The sequence below is a fragment of the Coffea arabica genome, chromosome 11c, assembly GCF_036785885.1.
Source record: "Coffea arabica cultivar ET-39 chromosome 11c, Coffea Arabica ET-39 HiFi, whole genome shotgun sequence".
NCBI lineage: Eukaryota > Viridiplantae > Streptophyta > Magnoliopsida > Gentianales > Rubiaceae > Coffea > Coffea arabica.
The window spans coordinates 3,429,351-3,446,614 of NC_092330.1; the positions used below are offsets into that span (position 1 = coordinate 3,429,351).

A 17,264-nucleotide genomic window follows, 5' to 3' on the forward strand; every position below is an offset into this window, starting at 1 on the left:
TGAGTTATAGCCAAAAAACTAGAAGGCATTGGAGCTGTCAAACTTTTTTTCTTTCGAACTTGATTGCATTTCACACTTTGATCATTTTATACTTCATGTTCACTTTAAATTACTTCAATTCATCAAAAATCATCCAAATATCTTCTTACTTAACTCCATTTGATGATTGAGTTATTAAATCTAACAAAAACATGAAGTTTTAACCATTTAATCATCTAACTAGGCTTTTCTGGTAACTTTTTTGTAGGTGAAGTTGAATCTGTTCTAGCATTGACAAATTAGACAGACAATCTTTTGAGTAGATAAAGAGAGAAATGGTATGGCCCTGCAACTTCTGTTTTACTTTTGATTTTTTTTTTCATTTATGTTATTTTATCTAGGCTGACTAGTAACTGTTGAAGATATTGAAATTCATGTCGTCAACCCTCATATTATCCAGCCCTGAACCATTTTATTCTAATTACTTGTTTCCTGCTCTGATTGGTTTCTTGCCTTTTTAAGTAATCGCTTAGTAACCTATCTGTGGTTTTTTGATAAAATTCAGGCACTTAATGACTTTTGTTTGAATGATAATATATAGTTGGTAATTTCGTGGTTGCAGGAACATCCACATATTTCTAGGTAATTTAGAAGGAGCAAACCACTGAATCAACAATTTTTCAAGAATTGGAATCTGTGTTTAATGTTTATCAGTTATATATATAAGAAACTTTAAGTGTATCAGCTGGATGTATGAGTTAGTACAAGCGGAGGACTTGGAAGTACAGGTATGTTACTACTTAGTACATCTTTGTTTTCATGACTTATAAATATCCATGTTGCATGGCTTTGCTAACAACCATTGAGTTGATTAGATTCAGTGGGTTTTAATTCTTTGTGTTGTAGTTGCAAAATCTGAATCTAGAAGATTCATGTATTTGAAGCCATGAAATGCTAGTCCAGAGCTTTTTATTCTTTCTGAAAGTATCAAAAGATTGATCGTTGGTTGAAATGCAATCAGTTTTTTAAAGCATCAACTGCCATTAAATCATAAGCATATGAATGTGGCAAGTTTCTAGACTTTAATGGTTACTTGATTTGAAAAATATCATGAACTCAAAAGCTGTCATGGAATGAGTGTAGCTGTTCGTTAGAACTTAAAAGAGAATCCTTTTTATCTAAATTTTCGTGATTGATCAGAAACTAGGTGATTTGTTGTCCTCATAGGATCCGAATATAGGGGCAATTCCAAACTCCAAGCCATCTCCTTTGACTCCATAACCAAGAGATTGTTCTACATTATTCAAGGAGTCTTCAGTGTCTATTGCTCACTTTTTTTGCCTTTTATCCAAGTTAACAATTATTTTGTACTTGACTTTTTCATATTTGATATATTGGGCTTTGAAGTTTTTATTGTTTGAATGTGAGAACTCTAGGTGAATGAGAAGGGTTTAACTGAAGAGGTTGCAGACGCAATTGGCACATTTTTGAAACTTTAGCATTTTTTTACAAATGTGCTAGATTGGCCAATTGAAACTATAGGAAGTAGTAGTAATTGGCCAATTGCATTCACAAATGTTTCAATTGCATCTAGAACAAATGTGCCACTTTAATTCAAAATGTTTGACACTGAAGACTTGGAGTTTGTGTCACTAATTCAAAATGTGACACTTTAATTCAAATGACACTATTTGTGTCACATTTTGACACTTTAATTCAAAATGTTTAATTCAATTGCACATTTGTGTCACTATTTCTGTCACTTTGACGCTTTAATTTAAACCATGAAGGAGTTATGTATAACTTTTAAAATTATAGGGGGTTATGTAAAAAAATGCTAAATTGGCCAATTCCCCCTTTTGAAACTTTAGCATTTTTTTACGTAACCCCCCTATAGTTTCAAAAGCTATACATAACCCCTTCATGGTTTGAATTAAAGTGTCAAAGTGACAGAAATAGTTATTCGTAACGGAACTTCTAAAAATATCGAAATTACCCTTATAAATACATGACACAGTAATCCCATATGATTTTTATATTTTACCATATAACCCTCTTATGGTTTAATATTTCACCATATAACTCCTTTATAGTTTTCAAAATATACACATAATCCCCCTTGGTTAATAAATAATTTTCAACTTTATAAAAGGGTATTTTTGACATTTTAGCTGACTCCGTTATGAATTATTATTCCTATCACTTTGACATTTTAATCCAAATTATGAGAGGGTCATATATAGCTTTTGAAACTATAGGGGGGTTATGTAAAAAAGGCTAAACCACATGAGGGTAAAGTGAAATTTGCCCTATTCTTATTGATCATGAAGCCTCAAGTGCCTGTCAGGTTCTTTATTGTTGGCATACTCCTCTTTTCTGGTTGTTTGTGGTGTTGGATTTTGTTGTATATGATGTACTATTTGTTTGCCTTCCTGCTCCACAGCGGCAACACTCCAACTCTCTCTAGAGTGATTGACTTCTAAGTGACATGAACCAATTTGACAAGGCAGGTTTCAGTTCTCCCAATCTTCTTTTCTGTGTTCATTTTTCTGTTAATTTGCTCATAAGTTTGCTAGAAGGAAGAGGTTACAAGTGTAAAACAGATTTAATTTTAGCTACCTAGAGTTAGATTCCTTTTCGGTATATCTGATTGCAGTTTAGAAGGGATTCCAATGTCAACGTCATGCAGGTTGGTTCGATTGCTGCTGGGGGACGCTATGACAACCTTATAGGAATGTTTGGGAGAAAGCAGGGCATCAGTCTAGGAATAGAGCCAGTGCTTGTCATAATGGAACAGCTTCAGAAAGACAGAAGCCAGGTGACGAGAATTTCATAGAGTAGTCTGTTCTTTAATTACTTGAATGCATCACTCCACTTTGCTGAATTGAAGTGCTTTCTGAGTCCACCTTTGGTTAATGAAGACTTGTCGATATTCCTCGAAGTAGACTTGTCGAGGATGTCTGCATCCGGTTAAATGGAGTATCCAACTCGAAAGGGAGGAAGCCAATGCTGATGTTGGGGTCTCTAATCTTTCCGGTCTTCCTCCTCTCCGTTCTTTCGTTGACGTGTTCCAAGGGTTGTTCTTCTTGTTTTCGCTGAAACTGGCATGTGAGCTTTCATGTTCAGAGATGTCTAAAGAGAGATTTGAAAGCCTTGCTGCAAATTGCATATGCTTTTGTTCATCATGGTAAATATCGGGACGATTTCAACAACCTCCCGAGGTACATCGCAGGTGCAGACAGTTCCCCCAACCCTCCTCTCCCCCAAGGTTTGAAAAATTGCATTATGTGTGCAAGAAAGCACATTTAGAGTTTCATGCTGTTGGTTATTCAGCCATCCCTACTTCTCTTCTTCTGGAAATTCTTCTGTTAGAAAACAAAAGATAACTGTTAGTACCTCACCTGTCATGATCCCAACTACATGAACTCCTAATTGCTTGAGGTAATCTTTTGACAGCTGATATTGGATGTTGGCACTCAACCACTTAATGTTACCAGGAATAACTATTTCATTGAACACATAGCAATATCATTTTTTAAGAAGCACAACTCAGCATATGTTCGGCTTCCTGTTTGAGATTCTTTATTTGCACAATATTTTGATCAAGTGAGCATTAGGAAAATGAATTTCAAAAATCCGTTTAATCTCTGCATAAACTGAAGCAATTGATGAATCTCGAACCACACACAATGGTGCAGGTACGTACACAAGACAAATGCACAAATAGTTTTTGAACTCTACTGAAAACTCTCTAACTCCAGGAAGGTGATATTTACCTTCCCACTGTTCTCATTAGAATGGATAGTTCTCGAGCTTCTATGACTTTTCTTCTGCCTTTCTCATTCCATTTGGTCCAAGCATTCACTCATTCATCCTCACACCATCCTTGCTGATTCCTGCCTGCTTATTTCACATTAGGAACAAATCAACGCTCTAGTTAGGAACAACATTTAGGCAGAAAAGTGATAAAACAAACCCAACATAAATTTATTCATACATAAAGTCAAAGAATACAGTAATCTCAGGAGCAGGCGATTGTAGCTGACTGAATGTAGCATCTTATAGGTTTATTAAGCTGTGTTAAGTAATTTTCATCCTTAATTTTCCCAAAATCTTACTTATTATTTTAAGCATGGGTGAAACAAGTATTAGCATTTGTAGTAGTCAATAAGCAAGATTGAGATTATTTCATGTTCAACATACTAGGGAAAGAAGAGCAAGATGATTATCGTCACCAAGACCTTCCCAATGTGAGTTTGCCCATTCTTATCTTGAGAGCTTTTGAGACTTTGCATTTTATCTTCACTTGAACTGCAGCAAACATCTGCACCAGAATTCATGTCAACAAAGCAGAAATTGTTGAGGACAAGTACGGTTGTTTAATGTATATCAACGCAAATACGGAGCCAGAGAGAGAGAAAAGAAACAACTGAAAAACCCTTGGTCGACAAAGTTTAGAACTAAACCAGAGTTACATGTTAAAGCAACCAGTTTTCGTTAAACCTATAATGAGTATCCTTCAGTTTCTCAATGGTTTACTACTGTTCTAGAGCCAAATCAGGTCTTCGGATGCTTTGAACCCAGTATTGAATAAGTTATAGAGAATGCTAATAACTGAAAGTAACTAGTAAAATTGTATAAGCAATAAATTATACGTCATTGTTGTATGGCGACAAAGTTGAATTTACCTAGTCAAAAGTATTAATCTCAAGCATCTTCATGAAAAGAGAGATACTTGAGCTCGAAGAAAATCATGACGCCGTGTTCTTCCAAGGACAGTGATGCTTTTGAAATGGAAACTATTCAGAGAAAGCGTCATGGCATCCCTGTTTCCTGGTTTTAGAGATTTCATAAATAGATAACAAAAATGTAAAGATTTCTAAAAGAAATATGAAACAAAAGATAACTCTAAAGAGTTACTGTTCCTGAAATTCAACGAGTCTATCACCTATCCATGCAGCAATAAAATGCAATAGCCATGACCTCAACCACCCATTCATATCCCCAGCTTTATGCTTCTATATGAATGATTGCCTAAATTTCTGTCTTTAGCCGGTGTTTTTAACTATCAAAAGCTGCCATCCGAAAAGCAATGAAACCACTGTAGCTAGAACAACTCCGATTTTCACCCTTTGGTCACTAGTCACTTCAAAACCAAGAAAAAGAAAAACACATTATCACACAAGAGCACTTGTTGAAGACACCCGGAAAAGATTGATAATTAGGATTTCAGTAGAATAGTGTTTACTTGCGAACAGAATATAAAACAAAAGGCCTATGGTTCCAAAACGAAACATAAGTGTAAGTTACATTGGCTACAAAGCAGTAGTAAAAATTTAATGATGATGCACTCAATATATGGCAATAGCCAGAGTACGCAACCAATTTTAAGTGAAAATGGGGAAGAACAACCAGCAAGATCAAATTCACTTACTTGTCAATAGGATGTAAAGCACGCCAATGATCCATGTAAAGAAAATGAAGATCTGAAATCCCCATCTAATGATTGATAAGGACCTTCAAATCCTCGATTCCATATTCAAGTTGCTCCTCCTTAAGTCTTCTAAGTGACTCTTCAACTGATTCTCCACAGAGTTGCACTTCGATTAGCTGCAATGTTGGGATATTCATGAAATCAATTGGAACTTCCTTGAGATTCTCACATTTTCGCAAGACTAGATGCTGAAGGTTAGGCAGGTGATCAGAGGAGGCATTCCATTCGACAATGTTTAGGCTGTCTAGTTTCAAGAATTTCAGTTCAGGGAACTCCCCTTCTCCCATCTCCCATATTGCGTCCTCAAAACTTGAAGAAAGTAACTTGAGAACCTCAAGATTTGCTAGTCTACCAATTGCTGAAATATGATCTTGCCGGAAGAAAAAATTTGATAGGCTCAACTTCTTAAGACTTGAGGGGAAGTTAAATTCACCTGTATTAGTAGTCTTTCCTCGGTATACTACCTTGAGTGACTCCAACCGCGTCAGGTCTTCCAATCTTGGAAACTGATAGCAATCTGTGGAGAAGCCCCTTGATTTTGAGAAAATGCAACTCAGATCTCGAAGGTTGGGCAATCTCCTTGTTATAATCTCTGCATGTTCCCCGTAAGAAAGAGTTGGCATGGAAAGGGAGACCAAGTTACTTAATTGATAGTAACTTCCAGTCATGTTTTTCAAGGTAAAGGCAGCATGATTAGTTACATGAACATGCCTCAACCTAGTCATGTGCCAAATGCTATCTGGTAGTACGACCTTTCCTTTCAGTCCCTTGACAAGAAGAGTTTCTAAATTCCGTAAATTGGCTAATGATGATGGAATAGAGTCAATATCACCACCAACAGCTAAATAACTCAACTGAACAAGTAAATCTATTCCATCTGTGAAGGAACTACCCATGTTGATTGACTCCAAGTCCAACACCTTAAGAAGTTCAAAGTTCTCAGAAATGAATGAGACATTATAAGGGCATCTGGGATAAGCATCATTGGTGGCAAAAAACAACAGAGAACGAACATATGGGCCAGAAGGCCTTGACACAACAAAGTGTTGTCGACTCATAGACATGCATAGTCGATGTTCCTCGTATATCACGGAATTTGAAGGATCAAAATCATCGAAGTCAACATTATCATCAAAAGAAGCATAAGGCTCATCACTATTAGTTACCAACTTCAAAAAGTTTTCTTCTTTAGCTTTCAACAAGCACAAATTGCGAACCATATCATGAACTCCACATGTTTTGACACTACCATTTGATCTTCTTTTGGCAACTGTTATTAAGCTTCTACCGATCAGATCTCTCAAGTAAACCTCGCCAAGATCCTCTAAGCTCCTTGAATCCCTTTTCAGTATAAAACCTTCAGCCATCCACAGCCATATCAATCTCCTGACAGGAATCTCCTTGTCCCCCTGAAATGCTCCCAAGTAAAGAAAACATGCTTTCAGATAATCTGGAAGATGCTTGTAACTCAGTTCTAAGATGTCCATGCACCTTGTTTGTGGATCAATAACTATGATTGAGTTCAAACTTTCTGCAATTTGTTTCCACGAGTCTGGTTTCATGTGTTCCCCTTGTAGGAGACCAGCTATTGCAACAATAGAAAGCGGTAGTCCTTTACAATTTCTAGCAATTTCTTTTCCAACTTCCAGTAGCTCCTCGGGACAGCCTTCTTTAGAAAATACCTTCATTTTTAGTAACTCCCAACTTTCCTCCTCAGAGAGTGGACGAAGATGAAGAAGATCATTTTCCAGAGTGACTTTTGAAACAACATCAAGTAAACGACTTGTCATCAGAATCCTACTTCCATTTACATCATCTGGAAATGAGCTCTTCAAGTCATCCCATGCTTCAATATTCCACACGTCATCCATAAAGATTAGATAACGGCGTCCTTTCAAGTTTTTATACAACATGAATTCCAAATCTTCATTGGTCATCATCAGAATGCTATCTGTGAGCTCAATGGTGTGCTGTAAAATTCCAAGCAGCAAGTCTCTTTTTGTGTACACTTGTGAAACACAGCACCATGCACGAACATGGAAGTAATAAACTACATCAGGACTGTGGAACACTCTATTGGCAAGAGTTGTTTTGCCAATTCCTGGCATTCCAACAATGGAGACTATATCTCTCTGTGATGATCCTCTTGTAAGTCGATCAACTATCACTTGTTGCTGATCATCTAGTACCACCACATCTTCATTAGTGTCAAATTTACTAGTCCATGAATTATGAAACCCCGTGTTTCTTTGTGATGATCCTCTTGTCAGTCGATCGACCATAACCTGTTGCTGATCATTTAGTACTGCCTCATCTTTAGTAACTTCAAAAGTACTGTATTGTGAAATCTCCTGCCCCATCACTTTGTGCGATGATCCTCCTGTATGTCGATCAACTATCACTTCTTGTTGATTGTTTAGTACCTCCACATCTTCACTAATCTCAAAGGTACTAGTCTCTGAAATCTCACACCCTACAGCTCTCTGTAATGATTTTCCCATAAGTCCACCAACTATCAATTGTTGCTGATCATTTAGTACTGCCACATCTTCAGTAATTTCTGAGATACTAGTCTGTGAAACCTCACACCTCATGTCTCCCTGCGAAGATCCTGCTGTAGGTCGATCAACTGTCACTTGTTGCTGTACTGCTACATTTTCAGCGATTTCAAAGGCGCTAGTCTGTGAAATCTCACACCCCATGGTCTGTGAACAATTCCCAGCTCCAACATTACAGGCCTCCTCTTCAAATTCTGTGAGCTGCTTTTTAATATGTCCAATATTTTCTGAGACATGATAAAGCCAGGACAAGTTTTTCCAATGAGATCCAATTCCCAACACAATTGAGTCAATGATAAGTTCCACTCTATAAGCCGCATCTGCTACAAGTATGCCAACTTCTCTCAATTCTTGTTGCTCGAAGTCCTGCTGCCCAAGGAAAGATCTCAAGAATCCAAAATTTGATAGGATCACCGTAATGTGTTCCTTAACAAAGCCAATCGAACCAGACTTATGCTTCATAAAACCCCTTTTTTGTTGCTCAACAAAAATTGAACCTGATTCATACTTCAGAAATTCCCTTAACCTTATCAATAGAAAATCAAGAAAGCCGAGTCCATTAGTCTTTGGGAACTTAATAAGTGGAAGTTGGACATCGATCTCACTAATTAATTGCTTGGTTATCTCTATCAAACCAGAAAGCTGATCTCGCAACTCCATCACACCTTCTGTGAATTGAGTGGCATGAAATGAATGACAGAAAGATAGTACCTGCCTAGCCACTGATTCAGTAAGCATCAAGACGAGTATTTCATCCTCCGTGACTTTCTCAAGGTCCACAAAGATGAATTTCTTGGGCATATGTAGGATTGACGCGACAAGGGATTCAAGTGTTCCAACATCATCCTTCACTAGGAGAACCAAACTGCTATTGTTACAGTTGAGTAGATCCATTAAATATGCCTTTGCCTTGAAAACCAAAATGCTAGTAAGCCACTTTAGAAGCTTACTCCTCACTCCATACCTTGGGAGTTTTCCTTCTTTGAAGGAGAATGGTAGCAATCGCAGGCGTTTAGCTACTTCGCCTGATAGCATATAGACTTGTTTCCAGAATTCCATCTTATCTTCTGGTGGATCAGCAGATTTGTGATATAGGGATTTGGAGTTCAAAGAAAGAAACCCAACTTGCCCTCTCATGATTTTGTCGAGTATGGGCGCATCCTGGAAAAGTAATTGAGAAGTCCTTTCCATGGTGAAGTCCTCATGGCTTAGGAGTTCAATGATAACAATCTCTGCTCTGAGAAGACGAAGTAATGCAACCAATTTGAAATGCACCAGATCAGCGGTTCCACCTCCTTCTATGCTCAATGAGTCCAGGACCTCGAGAGATCCTGCCTGCCTAAACACCACTGCCATATCTGGCAAGATCGGTTCTACATGCTTATTGTGCCCATCTCGTGCTTCAATGAAAGATTTTATCAGGTCACTGAACTCAGAAAAGAAGGGATATTCCCTATCTATACCGAGAAGCTGATTAATAAACATGTCTACTGGGTAATTAATATCACCATGACGCCTGATAGTGCCCAGGAAACGGAGCATCGTGTCAAGGAATGAAGAGGAAACAGGATCCAGCTTCTGTTGCAGATTTGAAAAGGCAGTGGCCATTTCTTCTGCCATATGTTGATCCATTTTGCTCCCCCTGAGCCAGCACAAACAAGACAAATTTGCTGCTCGAATGGTTGGAGCTCCAACATGAATCCTCAGAGACTTCAGATAAGCGTTGCGAGTCCAAGCAATCGACACGCGGTCAAAGAAATTGGCCAGATAACTTAGCCTCTCCTGGAAAGCTTTTATTTGTGCAATCAGAGGCAGAGGGTCAAGCTGCTGCAAGTCAGCAGCTTTCTCTAATAGTGTCTGCAGATTCTTTTGAACAGATCTGAGAAAACTATCCCAATGAAAATGATTATCCCAGGAAGGATGTTTTTGCTTCACCTCCAGGAAGTGTTTCGTCCCCAAATAGTCACAGGATTCTTCAACTAATGGCTTCAAGAGCTCCATCTTTTCCAACAAGTTGGTAATTACAAGGATCAGCTTGGAAACCTTATCAAACTTTTTGCTAGCAATCAGAAAGTTCCTGGCTATCTCGTCCATTCCAGCTTCAATCTTGGGGAGATGTGCCAACTCAAACCAAATCCCATAGCTCAACAAGTCAACCATATTGGAAAACATTTTCAGGAATCCAAATTCCACTCGGAATTTTTTGATTTTATCCCTGAGAGTGCTCAACATGCTGCTGTCAGGTTGATCCAGAAGAACCGTGAGACTGAAGAACTTCCTTTTCTCAATCTGACTCTCTAGCTTACTCAATAGCTTCTCCACCTCCTCCAAAGCTTCTGGTAACTTTCCAGGTGCATAAGAGCTACTAAAAGAAGAAGCAGCAGAAGCAGACTGACCCATCTCACTAATTTTATCAGTCAGATATTACTAGCGGCAGATTGAGCTAGGACAATGTATGATGAAGAAAAACTAAGCTGGGGAAGTTTGATGGAAACGGAATTGGATGAGTTGATGGAAAGAAAGGCAATTCAACTGTATTGTGGAAAGCAAGTCAAATGGAGGACATCCCTACATTAACATTGCTGTTTTTGAAATGCTCATTTATTTTCTCGTCAAATGAGATAGTATAAGAAGTAGAATAATGCTCAATTATGCTGTTAGTTTAATATAAGATGAGGAATGCTGGACTTCCTCGGTGCCTTAATACGCGTTTGCAAAGTTTAACGAGCCTTTATTCAAGAATTATACAATTTAGCTCTCAATCAATAAAAATCTATCATTTTAATAAATAAAAAAAGATTAAAAACTAGCACTAGCAGTGTGTTGTAATTATTTTTTTTTCCTTTATCGATGCGATGCCGGCTCAGAAAAGTTAAAGGCAAGCTGACTAAAGTTCACGAGAGGCTGCGGCACCAATAATCAGATGGGCTGTCCGTCATCCTCCACACAGTCTCAACGTAGAAGCTAACTGCTATTTGAAATCCTTTTCATCAGAGTCCATTTGCAGCAAAAATAGATTGTGTTTGGATTGCATTTTTCGTCATTTTTTATGAAAAAATTACTATAGCGATTTGATATATGTAAAAGAAAAAGATGATAGGGAAATGTGATCACGGAAAACGACAATATTTTCCGATGGAAACAAGTAATCCAAACATGTCCTTACATTCCCTGAGTTTTTCTGCGAGTCTCGCATGCATGCCCCTTGAACTTTATTTTGTTGGCATATTAAATCAAGTCTCAATATTAAAAATTTTTATATTATTATTTAATAATGTTTTAGTCAAGTTAAGATTTTTCGTAATTATATTGGAATCAAGTTATGGCAGTTTTATTGTTTTGAAATTAGTATCTTATTAGAAAATTTTTTTATTGTTGTAAGACCTGTTTATGAAGTCAACTAGTGTATGTATAAATAGAGAGTCATATTAGTGTGTTTAGTTGATAAGGAAGAAAGATTTTAGAGGCTTGTTATTATAGTGTGTGATTAATATATTATTTTTTATATTTATTCTTCTTCTCCCACACATACCTGTATGTGTGTAAATTGCCTCTCTCGTATATTGATTTTATGAAATATATTTGCTATATATTTTTGGTGAATATTTTGGGTTCTACATATTTGCTTCGTGATTTTGAACCTCTTTTAATTTTATCACTTACACCGCGAGAGCAGGAGCGGGGGTAGGGACAGGGGAGAATTTTTCTTGCCCCTTCAATTTATTAATATAAATAAATGTAATATAGTATATAATCAAATGATGATAATATTAGAATGTTTGATAACTAAACATGACTTTTATCCCATTTCTATCCAAGCATGAACCCACTTGTCCTGTTCAAAACTCCAATACCAACACAAGTAGACAGTAAAGTCACCATTGCACAATTGTTAGGCTTCACTCTTCCTCTCTACATATCATCAAAAAGCTCAAGACTTCACTATACCTAACAAATTTGGCCTATCTGATGATCAATGCATTCGAAGATAACAACGTGCTTCACTAACATTTTATTCAAAATCTTCCTTGCCTAGTTAAGAAGTCTAGAATTCCCATACCTAGAAGGCATAAAATTCCTAGACTCCAACTTCTTTACAAGCATCTCGCTAATCAAATTATGAAACAGGACATTAATTTGGAGATATCAAATTCCTTGTTGGTATCTAGTATAGACATGTTACGCGTTCTATGAATATTCTCAGGTGTTATTTATACAATCTAATTAAGACCCTTAATTTTTCATAGCGTTTTATTTTAACACTTTTCTTGTTCCATTTTTTATTTTTCACTTTCTTCAACTGCATATTTTATTTTGTTTTTTGAATTTAACTTTGATCTATTGAATAAAAACATCCAAAAAAAATTCAAATTATCATCCACAAACGGATTCGGAGAGAAGCAGGGAGGGCTGGGGGTGGAGAGAGTTTTTTGGCAATGGGACGGATTCGGGGCAGGGCCCCAAACCCACTCCGTTGCGATCCCTATGATGCAGAAAACCAGTTTCCTAACAGGCCCAGTTTTCTCCCCTACGTGCTTGGGCACCCTTCGATATCTAGGAAAACATCAGAACAACAAAGGAAGAAAGCCGGAACCCCTAAACAAATTGAAGAGAACCAGTACAGCACAATTTACCAGTGGACCAAAGTGAACCTTTAGCCAGCTGATGGCAGCTTAAGAAGCCAACGAAAATTTCCATTTGAGCTCCACAATGCTAGAAAAGATGCAGATTGACTTTTACTGTCAACGAGTATATCATATGAAAGACTGAAACTACGATTCTTTTGAATTATGAATTTACACTACACGAGTAAAGTGTTCTATCCAACGATTGGCAAGAATGGGACAAAGCTTTTCATATTTACAACTACAATAGGAACTTAAAAAAAAAAATCTTCCCATACATGTAAGACAGAGGACACTAGAGATCTAATGTATTTGTAGCATAGACGTATAAAGAATCAAGACTTGAAGCATTTCATTTCCTTCAGCTTCAAGATCACAGTGGGAACTTCAAATAACATTCTAAAACCTTCAAAGCATTTCATGGAAGTTATGTGAGTCAGACATTATCTGGCCAGAACTCCCTGTAGAAAGCTCGCTCAAATTCCTTCTCTTTTAAGCGTTTCTCCAACTCTTGCAATTTCTTCATCTTCTTTGTCACACGCTTAGCCGTACTTTTAAGTGGTGGCTGAAAACCAAGCAGTAGCATCATCAGTAGTTATCGGGTACAAGTATCAGTAACTTAAGGTATATAATATCTCAACAATCAAAAAGCAACATTAACTGCAAGGCTTCAACATTGACTTTTTGTCAGTTAGATCAAACAAAGTAACTTATTAGCTACCTGTGACCCAGAAACAAAAATACTAAGTTACCAGTTCAATAAAGTTCTGCCCTGATTCAGACTGTAAACTAGGATAATTCAAGAGGGTCTCAACTACGCAAGTATTAACCTTCAAAATTTTTTAGAAAAGACACAATTGTAACAGTTAAGCTCATATAAATTATGTCTTGAAATTTAAAAATAGTAATACAGTAATCACCACTGCAACCCATGAATACAAATTTGGGACCTAAGAAAAAGATAACACAGTGAGAAGAGTTGTTATAACTACAAGTCTATAACGAGCTTATACTTTGGAAAAAAGGGCATTATACACATAGTGAAGGTTAGCTCTATTTTGTACATGCTCCACTGAACATCCAAAGGAGCTAAAGCAAACACTTTTTTTCTTTTTCAAATGAGCTCAAAATGTTGAACTTGTTCAAAAATGATCTCAACCATGAAGGTGATATACTGCTATTACAATTCCTTGACACTGGTGCAGAGTCCACTAGATGTGGTAAGAAAGGCCAAAGAGATCCCCATGAAGTTCATTTATAATATGCAGATTGCGACATTGTTTTCCAGTCAGAGAGTATCTCAGACATAAACCATCACAACAGGTTGTCCAAACAATAGAAAGTCTTTTCTACATTTCAATTTGAATAGGAAAAACAAGACATGAGAGCAAGATGATAATCCCATGTACTTAAATGGTGCTTGAATAAAGCTATTGAATATGATATTATACAACATAAAACACCCCCCCCCCCCAAACCTGGTGATTGTCCAAATGGTTCAATTAGAACCAAAAAATGAACTCCTAATTCCTTTCCCCAGGCCATATAGCCCAAATAAATAAAAACCTTAATTTGTTTCTTGAACCTTCTGAATATTAAGGCATGGGCATGCTCCTCTTCCATTTCAGATTTTTTGAATGGGAAGCTATTGATGAATATCAAAGCAAAAACACACCATAATTAGTCATACTTTTATCTTGTATTGCCCAAAGATAGCTGTTTAGGCAGCTATTTTTCGTCTTCTTCAAACTAAATAAACAGGAAAGTATAAAATATCCATCACTTTGAGAATGATGTATCTATGTAAAAGAACTAGAAAGAGGTTTGCAATAGCAAGGGCCAAGTGAAGCAGAAGCCCAATCCTGATAAAATTTGGAAGCCTTTAACAAATTGAGCATCACGTAGTGACAAGGCCTTTTTTACTTGGACATGCAAATAAGTTGGTTGCTTGACAGGTTGACTGCACAATCCACTAAAAAAAAAGGATTCAAAAGCTTATGTTTGTTGAAATGTATATGTAATTGTGAAACACACTTAAATTTAATTTGTTGAAGGCAAGCAGTTCAGAACACTATTAACTATCTAGAAGTATAACTATTTAGTGGATTTTGGGCTCATTTGGTAGAGCCCTATAACTTGACTATGGAACTATCTCAGCCTCAGCCATAGATTGGAATTGAATTCGCTTTGATTACCAATCGCCACAAGATTTCTGAAGCGATGGGCTCAATGACAAGGCCACTAATATGGTGGCTGGGACTCCTTAGTGAGCCTCCAGTACTAGGAGGAGAATCTAGCTATAGTGCTGCCCTTGTATGAATGTTACAGCCTACATTCTTGAAAACGCTAAATAAATGACGACTAGGTTAATAACCTTGACTGAAAAATATATTAAAAGAGAAAGGCCACCTGATTTTTCATCCCTAATAACAAAATGCAGGAATCAATGACTGAGGGAATTATTTCAATTGACTACTCAAGACCTTCCCAAATGCAATAAATTCTTACCTTATCATTCTCATTATCATCAGAATGCTTGTCAGCACATTTTGACTTCTCTTTTGCCTTTTTAACTTTGTCTGCTCCCAATCCTCGCTTATTCTTCTTCACATAAGCCTCTACGGGTTCCAACCTGCCCTGTTTAACATCGGGAACTGATCAATAATCCAATTATAAAGAGAAACAAGACAAATTCTAATAGTACAAGAATAGCAAGTGAAAGAAATAAATAAGATGGTGTGAACATGTAAAGCTAATGGACAGATACAAGGTTCGTGCAATTGTTGACCCTAGTTAAACAAGCTGAGATGCGGAATGTTTATTTTCTTGAATATTTTTTTCTTATTTTCATTTGGTTCTACAGTTGTAGTGGCAGAACTTGGAAGATGGAGAGCCCCAGGGAATGTCCTGAAGCAGCCAGTAAATATTGTAATTCAATATGATCGAATTAACTGTCTCACCAGAAAGTAGACTAAAACCTAATTTCCTTTCCACCAGATATAACAAAAGTAATGAAAATTTAAGATTGGTGCCTAAACGTAGAGGAAATTCAAACATCATAGCAAAGAATTTTGCTGCCGGGGTGAATAGGATCACGGCACAATACATAACAAGTAACAAAGCAGTAATAAATTGCAATTTTCAATAACCATTTTGGGATATATAAACATCCCAAAATCTTAAGGATTTTTGCAAAAAATAACATACTAATGCCCAGGCCAGACAAATAAAATAACTAACGCACAAAATAAAGACAAAGCCTTGTTATAGAGAGTAGAACCTGTTCAAAAATTCCCAGGCCTGTGCCTTCTTTCCAACCATGCTTCTTCAATAGCTGCCAATTTTCCCCAAAAAAAAAAAAATATGACTTCCTTGATCAAAATACACTGAACTAAAAAAAAAAACCCAACACAAACAAATTTGAAATATTTCAATTTCAAAATAAACAGAAATCAACAGTTACCAACCTTCAATTTGGCGAAAATTCAACAGAAAAATACTCAAAATACAACTGATTAAAGAAAAATAAAAAGGCCCAGAAGGTAAACCTGAAACCCGATATTTGAGGAGTTAATTGGTACTGAAGATGAAGTCGAAGCCTCCATATTCAAAGAACTGTTAATCCTGCTGCTTATGCCGTCATTCATACCCAAACCGACAGCCCTACCGCATTCTTCCATTCCGAAATTCGAATCACCGAACTCTATCTTTCCCTGATATATTCTCCTGTTTACGCTCGGATTAGGGTTTCACCAATTTGAGGGAAAAGAAGAGAAAGAATTGGCGGTGAAAGTTGCTATTTTTTGATACCCGATGATTTTATGTCCCACCGTTATATTTATCATTGAATGAATTTATACATTAGGCATCTTCTAAAGTTTATTACATTTGCCTTCCCTGTATTTTGGTTGAACTACGAGTAGGCTTATCATATTTTAAGAATATTGCAAAAATGTCCTTTTGAAATTCTCTAACTCGTGTTGTGTTGTGAAAGAAATGATTAACATACACACTTTATTTGACTTGATATTGCAATACTTATATTTATTAGGAAAATTTCCAATTTTAGTGTTCAATGTTTAGCAGCTGTGGAGTAGTTTTGGTGCTTAAATTTTTAACAAAAATAAATCTGACCTCTAATATTTAGTGTTTGTGTAATTTTAGTATCTAAAGTTTTAACTAGTGTAAATGTTGTCCCCAATGTATCTAATATAAAGCAGATTTAGGACAATTAAAAAAAAATTTCTAATTACTAACAAAATTTAGTCATGTATAATAATAAAGAAGCAAACTAGCGACAAATTTAAATAATAAAATTAAGGACTAAAAATTTCCTTGCTAGCATGTGAGTAACAAATTACCTAATAAAAATAGAAATTTGTTAAACTACATCATTGGAACTAGGCGGAGCATCCAATTCATTGATTCATAATTTATTCACTCTTTATCCAGATTGATACCCAACAAAAAAAAAACTAGCATTAGATTTTTGTATATAATTTAACATATTTCCTTTTTTTCCCCTCAGTTTTCTTGTTTAGTTGATTATTTGGATGCCATCAAGTGAGTTATTTTATTCTTTTAAGTTCATCATCGTTTTCCTTTCTT

The 17,264-nt window shown here is 36.4% G+C and overlaps 2 protein-coding genes and 1 long non-coding RNA gene across 7 annotated transcripts; 1 reads left to right on the top strand and 2 right to left on the bottom strand.

Annotated features, from left to right (window-relative positions):
* The first annotated feature begins 2,353 nt into the window (after positions 1–2,353).
* LOC113716705 (uncharacterized) lies at positions 2,354–3,470 on the top strand. Its single transcript, XR_011823052.1, has 2 exons — positions 2,354–2,485; positions 2,669–3,470. It is a non-coding gene; the product is annotated as an uncharacterized lncRNA (long non-coding RNA).
* LOC113716704 (uncharacterized) lies at positions 2,717–10,735 on the bottom strand. Of its 5 annotated transcripts, XM_027241101.2 has the most exons (6): positions 5,414–10,735; positions 4,928–5,125; positions 4,668–4,812; positions 4,183–4,303; positions 3,756–3,879; positions 2,717–3,344 (listed from the first exon to the last, which is right to left on the bottom strand). In XM_027241101.2, the coding sequence occupies exon 1, from the start codon at positions 10,429–10,431 to the stop codon at positions 5,479–5,481; it is 4,953 nt and encodes a 1,650-aa protein (XP_027096902.1). In that variant the 5' UTR covers positions 10,432–10,735; the 3' UTR covers positions 2,717–3,344; positions 3,756–3,879; positions 4,183–4,303; positions 4,668–4,812; positions 4,928–5,125; positions 5,414–5,478. The 5 variants fall into 5 exon arrangements, with proteins under 5 accessions (XP_027096902.1, XP_071926790.1, XP_027096904.1 ...); XM_072070689.1 differs by lacking the exon at positions 4,928–5,125 and having other exon boundaries at positions 4,221–4,303; XM_027241103.2 differs by lacking the exon at positions 4,928–5,125.
* Positions 10,736–12,790: 2,055 nt separating this feature from the next.
* Positions 12,791–16,474, bottom strand: LOC113716430 (uncharacterized). The gene is made up of 4 exons (XM_027240756.2): positions 16,205–16,474; positions 15,937–15,990; positions 15,165–15,293; positions 12,791–13,221 (listed from the first exon to the last, which is right to left on the bottom strand). Exons 1-4 carry the CDS (start codon positions 16,334–16,336, stop codon positions 13,093–13,095), a joined length of 444 nt encoding a protein of 147 aa, XP_027096557.1. The 5' UTR covers positions 16,337–16,474; the 3' UTR covers positions 12,791–13,092.
* Between the last annotated feature and the right edge of the window lie 790 nt (positions 16,475–17,264).

Coding starts and splice junctions, on each gene's coding strand:
- LOC113716430 (XM_027240756.2), bottom strand. CDS start 16,336: ATGGAAGAATGCGGTAGGGCTGTCGGTTTGGGTATGAATGACGGCATA. Junction 15,991..16,204: donor CCTCAAATATCGGGTTTCAG/GTTTACCTTCTG, acceptor GAAAATTGGCAG/CTATTGAAGAAGCATGGTTG. Junction 13,222..15,164: donor ATGATAATGAGAATGATAAG/GTAAGAATTTAT, acceptor CTTGGTTTTCAG/CCACCACTTAAAAGTACGGC.
- LOC113716704 (XM_027241106.2), bottom strand. CDS start 10,431: ATGGGTCAGTCTGCTTCTGCTGCTTCTTCTTTTAGTAGCTCTTATGCA.